Source organism: Entelurus aequoreus, linkage group LG16 (assembly GCF_033978785.1).
Source record: "Entelurus aequoreus isolate RoL-2023_Sb linkage group LG16, RoL_Eaeq_v1.1, whole genome shotgun sequence".
Taxonomy (NCBI): Eukaryota; Metazoa; Chordata; class Actinopteri; order Syngnathiformes; family Syngnathidae; genus Entelurus; species Entelurus aequoreus.
This window is the reverse complement of record NC_084746.1, coordinates 52,761,990-52,776,173: the sequence shown is the minus strand read 5'-3', so window position 1 is coordinate 52,776,173 and position 14,184 is coordinate 52,761,990. Positions and strand designations below refer to the sequence as shown.

Genomic DNA, 14,184 nt, shown 5'->3' with positions numbered 1-14,184 from the left:
TTTTTTTTATATATATATATATTATTATTTGGGAGCGGCAGCACGAGGCCTGATTCGATAATCTGGCACGCTGATTGGGTTTCGGAGCGAATGATGGAGCCGCCGGCGTTGGCTTTTGCCGGAACACAGGAAGTCCGCAGCAAGATGACACGATAGCGGCATGACAAATGTCTGCTGCCCATCATATGAATTCAAGTCCGTCAGAGAGGCCATCTTTACCCGTGCAGCTAATTGCTACCACATGTACAATTGCTGTACGCAACGCTGGGATTGGGCTGCTAATCTCCGGGGATGACGGCGGGAACATTTCTTACCAGAGGGGACAGTATTCCTTTAAGAGGATTAGCCCACTGTCTATCAGTCATGTCGCGTTAAACAAAATGTTTGCGATGGCCCCTTCGTCGGGGGGCCAAGAATCCGCCCCCTCGCGCCCGGCGAGAGTCCAAATAACCGCTGACATGCTCGCGTGGCAAAAAAATGATTCAAGATGCTCGGCCTTATCTTTGCCAGCGTAAAATCAGACCCCCCACCCCCCCCCCCCCCCGCCCCCCACCCCCCACCCCCCTCTCTCTGCCGCTGCTCTAACCTTTGCCTCCAGCCAGCTCACAAATATTTCAGATGTGGGGTTTTTTTTTTGGAAGCGTGCTCCTGCAGATGAGCTCCGGAGTCGTTCTTCCTCCCCTGGAGAGGCAGATTATCTGCGCTTTAGCATGGCGAGTGATTTTGCACACTCCTAAAATAAGCAATGATATATTTCTCTAAATGAGTCGTTGCTGCAAGAAGTCAGTGTTCAAAAACAAGAAAAGAAAATACAAAAATGAGTGGTATTTTATTTGAACTAAGCAAAATTATCTGCCAATAGAACAAGAAAATGTGGCTTGTCAAGACTTTCCAAAACAAGTCAAATTAGCTAACCTCAATGAACCCAAAAATAGCTTAAAATAAGTATATTCTCACTAATAACAAGTGCACTTTTCTTGCTAGGAAAAAAAAAAGAGACCTTTTTCCTTAATATGTTGAAAAATATTATTTAAATGAAGTAAATGCTAGTGCCATTATCTTGACATAATGATATGCGCTCGGCTTCATGATTTTTTTTTTCATGCTTGAAGTAAGAAATTATTACCGTATGTTTCGGAGTATAAGTCGCACCGGCCGAAAATGCATAATAAAGAAGGAAAAAAACCATGTATAAGTCGCACTGGAGTATAAGTCGCATTTTTGGGGGAAATGTATTTGCTAAAAGCCAACAGCAAGAATAGACATTTGAAAGGCAATTTAAAATGTCTAAAGAATAGTGAACAACAGGCTGAATAAGTGTACGTTATATGAGGCATAAATAACCAACTGGTATGTTAACGTAACATATTATGGTAAGAGTCATTCAAATAACTATAACATATAGAACATGCTATACGTTTACCAAACAATCTGTCACTCCTAATCGCTAAATCCCATGAAATCTTATACGTTTAGTCTCTTACGTGAATGACATCAATAATATTATTGGATATTTTACGCTAATGTGTTAATCATTTCACACATAAGTCGCTCCTGAGTATAAATCCCCCTGGCCAAATTATGAAAAAAAGTGCGACTTATAGTCCGAAAAATACGGTACTTTTAAAAAAGTAATTTTATACTTGTAAGTAGCGATGTCCGATATTATTTATCGGTATTGTTTTTTTTTTTATTTGTATTTTTTTTAAAAATAAATTAACAGCGGGGGGTGTATTTTGTAGCGTCCCAGAAGAGTTAGTGCTGCAAAGGATTCTGGGTATTTGTTCTGTTGTGTTTATGTTGTGTTACGGTGCGGATGTTCTCCCGAAATGTGTTTGTCATTCTTGTTTGGTGTGGGTTCACAGTGTGGCGTATATTTGTAACAGTTTTAAAGGTATTTATACATCTACCCTCAGTGTAACCTGTATTGCTGTTGATCAAGTATGCGTTGCATGCACGTGTGTGTGCGTACAGAAGCCGCACGTATCTTTTGACTGGGCCGGCACGTTGTTAGAATGGATGAAAAGCGGACGTGACGACAGCTCGTAGAGGACGTTAAAAGCAGTGCCTTTAAGCCACGCCCCCAAGACTGTGGACTACGAGATATAATGACTGATGAACACCTTGGTTGGATAATGAAGGTTGCCTCAGCTCAAAGCCTGAGCCCCGACATTAATGAACTAGCATCCCAAAAAAGATGGCAGGTATCTGGCTTGGGCACATCAGATTAGATCGGTGTGTTGCAAACTGAGCAGTTTCAAGTCCTGAATGGTTATTTTATTTTCACATTTATGAGCCTGTGGAAAAAGTTAATGTTGATATTTACCTCAGAAGGCTGCAAATAGAAAAGAGGCATTCAATTTTTTTTTTTATTGTATTTGATATGCCAATGATATTTTTCATTATTATTATTATTATTTGTAACTGGATTTTGCACGTCACTATAAAGTTATATAAGCTTTGCTTGTTCAATATTCAATGCAAAACTTGTTTGGGTCCCTATTAAAAAGTTCATTTGTTCAACCTTGGCCCGCGGCTTTGTTCAGTTTTACATTTTGGCCCACTCTGTATTTTATGCTGCTGCTGTCATATAGACTGTATATACTGTAATATTGTACATGGTCATTGGTTTATATTGTATATATGTTATAGACATAATATAATATATCTGTATATAAATTATTCTGTACACATATTATGTATATATTCGTATATATGCTAGATTTTTTTTTATAGCTATATTAGTCTATTTATACCTGCATTGTCCTTTCCATCCTTACACTTTCCATCATTGTAACTGAGCTACTGTGTTGAACAATTTCCCTTGTGGATCATTAAAGTTTGTCTAAGTCTAATTTGGGAAGGCCATTCTAAAACCTTAATTGTAGCCTGATTTAGCCATTCCTTTACCACTTTTGACGTGTGTTTGGGGTCATTGTCCTGTTGGAACACCCAACTGTGCCCAAGACCCAACCTCCGGGCTGATGATTTCAGGTTGTCCCGAAGAATTTGGAGGTAATCCTCCTTTTTCATTGTCCCATTTCCACAATGTTCCATTATTGTCTCTGAGGCTTTTGAAAAGGAACATTTTAACCCAACGTTTCAATTGTCTGCTTACGAGTGCGCCGCAGCAGCCTTTTGGGGTTTCCACATGACACGGCTTTTTTTGCTATCCTCCTGGAAGCCTCAGTGCCTTTGGCGCTCGCTATTTTGCCGCGGGAAAGGAAAGGAAAGTCCCTGTGCTGTATCAATAAATCATGCATTGGGTAGCCACATCTACATATCACGTAGAGACACCTGAAGGAGCTTGCTTTTTATTATGTGGCTCTATTCCACTATCTGCAGATACACTATTTAGCCAAAAGTATTTGGCCACTCATCCGAATGATCAGAATCAGGTGTCCTAATCACTTGGCCCGGTGTATAGAATCAAGCACTTAGTCATAGAGACCAGGCCTGGCCCTAACCAATCTGGCGCCCTAGGCAAGATTTTAGGTGGCGCCCCCCCACATCGGCAGTGAAGTGTATATACTCACAAGAAACCGAATAGCTTTGTCTTTGACCTTTTTTTTTTACTTAAAGAAAGCAAATGAACATATTATATGAGGATGTTATGTTATGATTATCTTTAACCGAATCACAGCAGTGCTCAAATTAAAAAACAGCATTCCCTCTCATGTGATATTGCTTAATTAACATTAATGATGTGCACTTTAACAACTAGGCTTACAACTATACCTAATATATAAAGGGGTGGAAAAGTGACTATTACCTGCAGGGCAAACATTAGCTAACCAGAAGGCAATAATAATGTAAACAAAAAACACCTGCTTAAAAGATCTAATACAAATGTCCCTGAGGAATGTAAGGTGGGAGTACTGTAATTACCTAACGTTACATTATTATTTCCATAACAATTTAGCACCCTCCACAATATTAACCCGACGTTATTAGCAATTGCCGAATCATGTAACATTAGCTTAATGCTAAAAAGCCAGGTTACTATCACATTCTGTAACAGACAAATAATTTCATGTAGGCTAACGTTACCTACCTGCTACCTCTGTCTTTTTCTCGTTTCTCCTCCTCTTCTTTTCTATTTTTTCTTCCCTGGGCACCTGACAGTTTTGGCCGTTGTGGCACCGAGCCGGTCCTCATCATCCACTTCTTGCGCCGACTTAAGTGTCTCGCGTCTCCATTTGCCCTCTGACCTCTGCTGCCGGCGTGGGACGGCAATTAGAGGCGGCGGACTCTCCCGCGCTCTCCGTAAATATTTCATCACCTCCCAGCCCGCCGCTAAAGAGGAGAACTGCGAGGACCCCATAGGGAGCACAACGGCAGTGTGAGCTGATGATAAAGTGCGGGGTTAAAGATTGCATGCTGTACATGCTAAGAGGCCGCGGGGGACAATTGATCATCTGTACTTTGAGGCTACATTAACGAGCTGCGCCTTTACCGCCGCTATTTAGCGCTGCGGTTGTTTGCCGCTTTTCCGTGCAAGGATCAGGATACTAGCGAGCGACAACTTGTTTGGTGCAAAATTGCTCTGGGTCGTCGATGGTAGCAGCTGTGAGCAGACTCTTTTGTGGCCCCGCAGCCCGCTGACGCGACACGCATGCTAACTGGAGAGTCCACAAGACCAATCAGTCTCTGCCTGAAGCCCACCGGCCATCAGGGAGACAAAGTCCTCTCTGTCAGAGGTGTGGCACTTTTGAATCCAGGCTGGACAAAAGAATGGGAAGAACACTCCTCTTCGGTTTTTAAATAGGGATGTCCGATAATGGCATTTTGCCGATATTCCGATATTGTCCAACTCTTTTTTTTTTTTTTTTTGGTCCTGTCCAGCTTCTCAGGCAAATCATATAGTAGATGTAGACGCCCGTATCGGCTGTACAGATTTACTTTACAAAAGAGAAGTGTAGGATACTTCTCTTGTTGCCTTATTTGTATTTGACTTTATTAAATGTATTTATATTATCATTTGGTGCAGCCGGGCCGGAGCAGGAGGGGATGGAAAGAGGAAAAAAAGGAAGACAGAGGGGGGAATTGTGGGGACAAGAGGGGGATTAGACAGAGAGACAACAACAACAACAACAATACGACATGTACAAATATGATGGTAAAAGTGATAGAAAATAAGCAGTTAGCGAAAATAAAAAATAATAAAGAAGTGACAATAAGCATTATTACACTACAAATGGAGCAATACGAATACCAATAGAAATAGCACTATTGATAATAAACAATACCAATAATTTACCTTTATTATCAACAATACAGTTGTTCAAATGCAACAATACATATACGTAATGATAACTTAAGATATGAAAGAATGCAGAAAAATGGAGGGGAAGAAAGAGAAGCAACCTACATTAACCTTGTAGATTGTTATAGTAACTCTTGATTACCGATACTGATATCAACCGATACCGATATATACAGTCGTGGGATTAACACATTATTATGCCTAATTTGGACAACCAGGTATGGTGAAGATAAGGTCCTTTTTTTAAAAAATTATAAAATGAAATAAGATAAATACATTAAAAACATTTTCTTGACTAAAAAAGAAAGTAAAACAATATAAAAACAGTTACATAGAAACTAGTAATTAATGACATTGAGTCAAATGAAGTGTTAAAGGTTAGTACTATTAGTGGACCAGCAGCACGCACAATCATGTGTGCTTACGGACTGTATCCCTTGCAGACTGTATTGATATATATTGATATATAATGTAGGAAGCAGAATATTAATAACAGAAAGAAACAACCCTTTTGTGTGAATGAGGAGGGAGGTTTTTTGGGTTGGTGCATTAATTAATTGTAAGTGTATCTTGTGTTTTTTATGTGGATTTAATAAAAAAATAAATAAACAACCGATACTGATAATAAAAAAACGATACCGCTAATTTCCGATATTACATTTTAAAGCATTTATCGGCCGATAATATTTTTAAATGTTCCATATTATTATTATTTTTTCAATTTTTATTTGTATTTTATTTGTATTTTTTTTTTGTCCTCTCCAGCTTCTTAGGCAAATCATATAGTTGATGTAGATGCCCGTATCGGCTGTACAAGTTTACTTTACAAAAGAAAAGTGCGGGATACTTCTCTAGTTGCCTTATTTGTAGAGATGTCCGATCATTTTTTTTTTGCCGATATCCGATATCGTCCAACTCTTAATTACCGATTCCGATATCAACCGATAGCGATATATACAGTGGTGGAATCAACACATTATTATGCCTCATTTTGTTGTGATGCCCCGCTGGATGCATTAAACAATGTAACAAGGTTTTCCAAAATAAATCAACTCAAGTTATGGAAAAAAATGCCAACATGGCACTGCCATATTTATTATTGAAGTCACAAAGTGCATTCTTTTTTTTAACATGCCTCAAAACAGCAGCTTGGAATTTGGGACATGCTCTCCCTGAGAGAGCATGAGGAGGTTGAGGTGGGCGGGGTTGGGGTGAGGGTGGGGGGGGGGGGGCGTGGTTGAGGTGGTGGTGGGGGGTGGTAGCAGGGGGTGTATAGTAGCGTCCCGGAAGAGTTAGTGCTGCAAGGGGTTCTGGGTATTTGTTCTGTTGTGTATTTGTAACAGTGTTCAAGTTGTTTATACGGCTACCCTCAGTGTGACCTGTATGGCTATTGCCATCTGGTGGTGTCAGAAGAGTATTGTGTACTTATGGACTAAGTACATCATATTAAAAGATGATTTTTAGTTGTTATTCTAATTAGGGTCCATTAAGCCCAAATAGCAAAGAGAAATAACAAAAAAAGCCTGTAAACAAACAGCTTGGGCCTGAAGAGGTTAATATCTCTCCAGTGCATCAATGGATGGAAGTGATATCGTCCTAAAACGTCTCCATGCATGTCTTCCAGCGCCTACCAGGTGGTGGTGGAGGAGGAGCGTCCTCGGAGGGCGCGGGGCACGGCCGAGATCCTGCGCTGCTACCCGGTTCCCATCCACTTCCAGAACGCCACGCAGCTCAACTCGCAGTACTATTTCACCGCCCAGTTCCCCGCCGGCGGCATTCACTCGCCGCAGCCGTTCACCGTCGGCGACAACAAGACCTACAACGGCTACTGGAACGCACCGCTGCTGCCCCAGAAGAGCTACAGTGTCTACTATCAGGCCGTCAGCACCGCCAACGGGGTGAGTACCCTTTCCGACCTCGGGTATTAAAGCATGGGCCCACTTTCTCCATTGTAGCTCCTCCCACTGGTGGTTGATTGGATTCTTCCGCACTGAACTCATCCAAGCAACCCTTTTTTGGATCTTAGTTAGTGCACAGGAAAGGTCAGAAGTCTAGAACTGTCAAGAACATGTCTTGCTAAAATGAAAGAGTAAGAATCAGGATGACTATTTTCATCCTTGAGTGATTAGATTATTGATTAGTGTTTCAGTATTTATGTCCAAGTAGTGTATCTATTTGAAGATAGTGGGTAGTGATATCGGACATTAATAATCAACAGAAAATATAGAAATGTCCAAAGAGGAAGAACAGGAAATGTTGTCAGGTAATAAAAAGTGTACAGATTATTGCCTATTCTTGATATAGAGCAGGGGTCCTCAAACTACGGCAATGTGGCCCGCCAGTGTCCAAAATCCGGCCCGCGGGAAGTCCCAAGTTAAAAAAAAGAAAAGTTTAGTTTTTTTAAATTAATATTTTTTTAAATATGTCCTTTGTAATCCACTTTGTACCGCTTCTTTACTCTCGGTGTTTCCTAGCCGTTCAGGCAAATCATATTGTCTAAAAATGCATTTTTAGACAAGAGCGGCAAGTGCATGCTCTTTCAGTCAATTAGGAAGGAATATATATATATATATATATATATATATATATATATATATATATATATATATATATATATTTTTTATATATATATATATATATATATATATTTATATATATATATATATATATTGTCAGGTGTATTTATAACGACATGGCTTCCCACACTTGAAAAGGAAGGACTCGATGAGGCTCAGGATTTCACTCGTATTTCAGTTTATTAACTGGAATCTTGGAAGGTGAAAAACCTTTAAACACACAAGAATAAAAGCTTTTAAATAAAATACAGCATTTTGCAACAAACAAAGTAAGTACATTAACTCAGGTATTTTATAAAGGTAAGTACATTTTTAACATTAATTAATACACATTAACCAGCATTTCACTTAACTTAATTAACTTAGATTAATAAGGTAAATTAGGCATTAAATAAACAGAAATATAGTTCACATGTTAGAACCATCTACTTTTAAAGCAACGTGTTTTACCTTAAGTTTTAGCCTAAATTATTTTATACAGACTTTAGACATGAATTTCTACAACAAGTTTAACTTGACTTTTCTCTATTAATTCATATGAAATCAAGCATTTTAAACCAATATTACTGTAGTTTTTAACAAACACTTTTAACAGAAATACTATTTTTATACATGAATTAAATGTTTTACTTTGCCTTTTAATAAAGCAAAATCCACTCTCTATATTAATATACTTCAAATTACATTTACAAGGCTTTAAGCGCCCTAATTGCCCATTTCTTGTCTCTACAAGTAAAACAAATATTTGTGGTGAATAAGATAAAGAAAAGAAACAAAATAAGCACCAATTGTACCTTATTTAACAGTTCAATTATCTAAATAAACATTCTTCTGAAGTTGAGCTCTGCCATCAATCACAGCGCATAAACTTCAACAGTTGGATCATGATTAAACAGTCCAGTGGAAAGAGGTGAGCTCACCGGTAGTCCGTTTGGTTTGAGTCCTTTTTCCCATGCGTTTGTGAAGTGCTTTCGTGGTTTTAGTGATCGTCTCTGTCTCTGCTGCTCTCAGCTCCGTCCTGCACACTGAATGAAACGGGTGCATTTGTTTGCTTTGTCCTGTCTGCGCTGCTCATCAGTCTGATTGCGCTCACCTGCTGGAGAGCGCACCTGGTGAGGCGCGCCGCGGAGCAGCGCTTCTGCTGTGACGCGCATGCAGCGCTTCTGCTGTGACACGCATGCAGCGCTTCTGCTGTGACGCGCATGCAGCAGCACAGCCGCTGTCACACACACACCTTCAGCCGCACCTCCAGGCAGATCGCCGCAACACCTCCCACTCGATCTTTGCAGTGTAACCTGGAAAGATCGCACCTCTCAGGCGAGCTGGTCTCCCCTGACCTGATCCTCCGCCGGGATGAGGACGACAAGGCGTCGGACGTCTCGATGCAGTATGGTGCCCTGGAAGTCCTTCTCCTTAGACCTGGACTCTTTAACGACAGGGTTTGGAGTCTTCACCTGAACGCACCCACTTGGAGAGACTTTCACGTGGACATCTCGGACAATGCCTTTGGGATCTGCGTTCACACTGACAACTCTTGCTAGCTTGAACTGACCCCTCAGTGCATTTTGGTCGCAGAGCCACACTATGTCTCCAATGGCAGCATTTCTTTCAGCAGTATGCCATTTACTGCGGATGAACAGGTTTGGACCTGCGAGTTGGCTCCAGGACTTCCAAAAGTAGCTGACTTGCATTTGAATCTCTTGCAGCCTTTTGAAGGGGTAAGTTGTGTAGTCGAATGTTTTGAAATCTCCACTTTGTGTGGCTCGACCAAGCAACAGGGTGTTTGGAGTGATGTATTGGATGCCGTCCTCACGGCACTGGACTCTAGCGTCGATAGGCCTTTCGTTGGCAAGGTTGGCGGCCAGCTTGAGTACAGTCAGGAATTCACTGAAGGCAAGGCCTTCTCCTCTACCAAGGCTTTGTAGAGCTCTTTTGGTGATCTTGACAGCAGCTTCGGCGGCACCGTTTCGGTGAGGTGAATCGGCTGGAAGGATTCTCCACATCCAGTCGGTCCCATTCCTGGCAGCATATTCTTCTAGTGATCCTTTGTTTTGTCGTCTCAGGTAACTGTACATCTCTTCAAGGACAGGTTTTGCTCCAATAAAGTTCGTACCTGGATCGGACCAGATCTTCTGAGGATGGCCTCGGACAGAAGTGAACCTCTGGTAAGCAAGTAGAAAGCTCTCCGTTGTTAGCGTGTTTGCCAGTTCGACATGGATGGCTCGGCTGGACATGCAGCAGAAGAGCACGCCCCATACTTTCATGCTCACCCTCCTCTTGACATCATCCTTCACTTGGTACGGTCCGAACAGGTCGACAGATGTGAATTGAAATGGTGCAGCCGGATTCGATCTCTCCTCAGGCAAGTTTCCCATTATTTGCTGGCAGGTCTTTGCTTTTGCTTTCTTGCACACGACACACTTGTCAACAACTTTTTGGGCAATAATTCTTCCTTTGATGACCCATGCTTTCTTTCGCATCCGCAGTGTAGTTCCTGCCACTCCTTCATGTCCCTCACTGTGTGCTTCCCGGGCTAGGAGGGTGGAGATCCAGGCCTGGAACGGTAGCAGGGGAACAGCTCTGTGGTCTTCTCTGAAGGTCTGGATCCTGCCACCACACATCAGGAGTCCGCTTGTTTGGTCCTTGTAAACAACCAGTCTGTCTGTTGTTGTGTTTGGAAAGTGTACGCCCTCCTGTGCTGCCAAGCATAGGTCTCTGAACACATCTTCTCTTTCGTTCACAGTGATGACACCAGATGAAGGTACTGCCTCCCACTTTTCTTTATCGCCGGGGCACAGGAATTTCTTTACTGCTCTCCAAGTCCATACTATTGTCCCGACCAGCCGTCTTAGATTGCTGAAGCGCCTTTCGTCCAGTAGCTTTTGGACTGCTGCTGCTGCAGGTGGTCTTCTGAATCTGGACTCTGTTTCTTGGACTCTTTTTGGGTCCTGTGCTTTCTGTTGACTTCGGGTGAGTACGGCGACAAATGGTTTCTTCTGTATTTTTGTGATATTGTCTCTTGCTTGTGCGGCGACGTCTTTGGCTGATTTCTTCGGCCACTCACTTTCAGGAAGTCGAAGGAACTTTGGACCTGACTGCCACTCGGATTCCTCAGTTAAGTCATTTGGACTGGCCCCTCTGGTTATGATATCTGCAATGTTCTCGGGCCCTGGAATCCACCACCAGTCTTGGACATTTGTGCTGCTTTGGATCTCGCCGACTCGGTTGGCAAAGAAGGTCTGGTAACCATAACTCTCCCGCTGGATTGCGCCTAGGACGGTCTGACTGTCGACGAGATGGTACCACTTCTCAACATCGATTCGGCAGTGTCTCTGGAAGTAGTTCTTCAACCGGGCGGCAAAGACTGCTCCACACATCTCCGCCTTCACAGGGTCACCCTTGTGGTCGAGAGGGGTCAGCTTGGCCTTAGATTCAACTAGCCTCACAACAACACCATGGCTGCAGCTCCAGCGTAGGTACAGCACAGCGCCATATGCGTGCTCACTGCCATCAGAGAAGGTGATGCCACTTGGTTTTGCACGTGGATTTGGTGGTGTCAGGGGTCTAGTGAATCTGAGTTGGCTCAGCTCTGCATAGTCTTCTAGGAGCTTTATGGCATCTTCTCTGAGTCCTTTGGACAAGGCGGCATCCCAGGTGTCTTCTATGCAGTACATGACTTTTGCTTCTTGAAAAGCTCTTCGGATGAGGATGGCTCCCTTCTGCTTTGCAGGAGCCACGAGGCCGAGTGGATCATAGAGACCAGAGACTTGGCTCAACAGTTCTCTTCTGGTGAATGGATCTGGGGTTTGTCTTCTTACTTCATCTCTCAGTAAGTCCTGACCAAGGCGCATTTTCCTCTTCTTCTTGGAGAAGTTCACTGCAACCATGACATGTAGTGTGTCATCCTCAATGGTGTAACCAAGGCCGAGGGCTTTGTTATCCTCTTCAGTGAGCTGGTTTGGCAGGATCATGGTCTTTGACTCCATCTTCTCACCTCTCGGCCCTTTCCTCCCACTTTGATCGGAGTAGACCCAGGGCTTCATGATGAATCCTACAGCTTTAAGGATCTGTTCGATGTTGGATGTGAGGAGTTTGAGGTGCTGGAGGTTGTTGTGAGAGGTCAGGATATCATCCACATATGCATCTTCCTCTATCACACGTTTCTCTTCTTTGAAGTGTTTGAATGAAGGCAAGTTGGCGGTCTCTCTCATGGCGACTTGGGCTATGCAACCAGCAGGTTTGTCTCCCATGTTGACCCTTGTTATGGCGAAGTCTTCTATTTCAGCCTTTTCAGTGTCACGCCACAGGAACCTGTGCAGGTGGACCTCTCTCTCTTCCAACCAGACAGAGTTGTACATCTTGCGGATGTCACCGAGGGCAGCAAAGACACCAGCTCGGAACCTCAGTAGGACAGCTCTGATTGGGTTCAGGACGTCAGGACCTTTGATTAGTATGTCGTTCAAACTCAGGCCTCTGTACTTCTGGCTGCTGTTCCATACTAGCCTCACTGGGGTGGAGACTGAATGTGGATTTGGTGCAATCAGGTGACTTATGTACCACACTGGCCCAGTCCAACTCTGCAGAACCTCTTTGGATAGCTTCACTGCAGCTTTGCGATGAAGCATTTCATGGACTTGTGACATGTAGGCTGTCTTCAACTCCGGTTCCTTTGCCAGCTGCTTCTCTGTCCTGAGGAATGTGGCTTCAACCGCTCTCCTGTTGTTGGGTAGAGATGCTGGATCTTCTGTCCAGGGATACTTGGCATGCCAGTGGGGATCAGGGCTGTGATGGTCTCCATTCACATACATCAACCCGTTCTTCACTATCTCCATCTCTCTTTCTTCAGCCAGTGTCATTTCTTTTCCCCCGGGTTGGCAATTCCCACAGCGACATCCTCCACATCTTGGCTCACAAGCAGCTCCAATGCTTTCCCACTTCCACCACTTCAGAAAGTCTCTGCTGCTAGTGGCTGTATTGGACTGGGTGTGGGGCTTGTCGGGAGACTGGCAGGAGATTGGATCTCTACAGATGAGTTCACTGTATTTGACTGCTGCAGTTCTCATGGATCTTGCGAAGTGTGTCTTTGATGTGTGGGCCATTAAGGTGACTTCTTCAAAGAGGTCCGGGTGTGTGCCTCCGATCGTCTTGCCGAGGGGGCCGTCCCAGAGCACAAGGTTGCCAACAGAACGAACCTTCTGGGGTACTAGCTGGCCTTCCTTGTGGCTGATCAGGAGTTGCACCTCTTTGGGTCTAGCAAGGTCTCTTAGGGGAACATCTGGGAAGATTTTCTGTAGCTTAATAGCTGGAACATGTCTGTGAAACTCTGCAATCTTATCAAGGCCATAGCAGATTAGTTGATGTGACCTGAGGGTCCCTCTCGGAGTGTTGACCCGAATCTTGAGGAGGTAGCGCTTAGTTGCAACAGACACCTTCATCCCTCCAACGCCGTAAACCACCAGTGTCACATCTTCACCTCTCAGGTTCAACTTGCTGGCAGCTCTATGTGTTATATAGTTCGTGTCTGATGCCAGGTCGATGAGGGTCCCAATTCTCTGTCCATCGTTGGCAGTGACATCAAAGAGCATCAGGATCACTGGATACTCATGCAAGCCATTTTCCTCTAGAAGACCTCTTTCAACTGCTGTGGTGTTGTATGCTCTGGATGTGACGTTGCAGAAGGTGTCTCGACACTGCTGCGCCAGCTCAGGGGTAAGCCTGGATAGGAAGTCTTTTTGAGCTTCGGTGTATCTTTTCCCCTCAGCTCTCACTGGACTGGATTTAGGTGTTCTTTGGGACTGGGGTCTGGCAACTGGACAGAGAAGGTAATGGTGTTGGTCTTTGCACTCTGGGTTCCCGCACAGATACGTGGTGTTTCTGCAGGGGTCGCTGCTGTGGACCTCGAGACATCTCTTGCAGGCACCGAGCTGTTGTGCTGCATCCCTCTTCTCCGATGGCTTTAGGTTGATCCTAAACCTTCTGCAGAAATAGAGTCTTCTTCTGTGCTTTGGGTCACCACAAATGATGCAGCCTGCTGTTTCACTGCTGGACTTGGCTGACTTTGTTCTGGCATACTTGATGAGCTTAGTCTGCTCCTTGGCGGGTTCAAAGACGTTGCTCAGTTGATCTAGTTCCTCATATATAGATTCTTGGGACTTTAGGAATGTGATGAGCTTGTCGAAGCGGTTCTGGGGGTTAACAGTGTTTCCTCTGTCAGCAGCATAGGTGAGCCAGTCTTTCTTCAGAGTTTCTGGGAGTTTGCTCTCGATGGATCTAATCACCAGTGGGTTCTTTAAGGCGTCTTCATTATCCAGTTCGTTTAGATCATAAAGGGCCTTTTCCACA

The 14,184-nt window shown here is 43.6% G+C and overlaps 1 protein-coding gene across 6 annotated transcripts in view; it reads left to right on the top strand.

The window, feature by feature from the left end:
- Positions 1–14,184, top strand: part of LOC133631183 (receptor-type tyrosine-protein phosphatase mu-like) — a 578,559-nt gene that overhangs the window by 342,971 nt on the left and 221,404 nt on the right. For all 6 annotated transcript variants that reach the window (XM_062023331.1, XM_062023329.1, XM_062023328.1 and 3 more), the window contains one exon: positions 6,891–7,164. In XM_062023331.1, the coding sequence (XP_061879315.1) occupies positions 6,891–7,164 (274 nt within the window). The remainder of the gene's footprint in view (positions 1–6,890; positions 7,165–14,184) is intronic.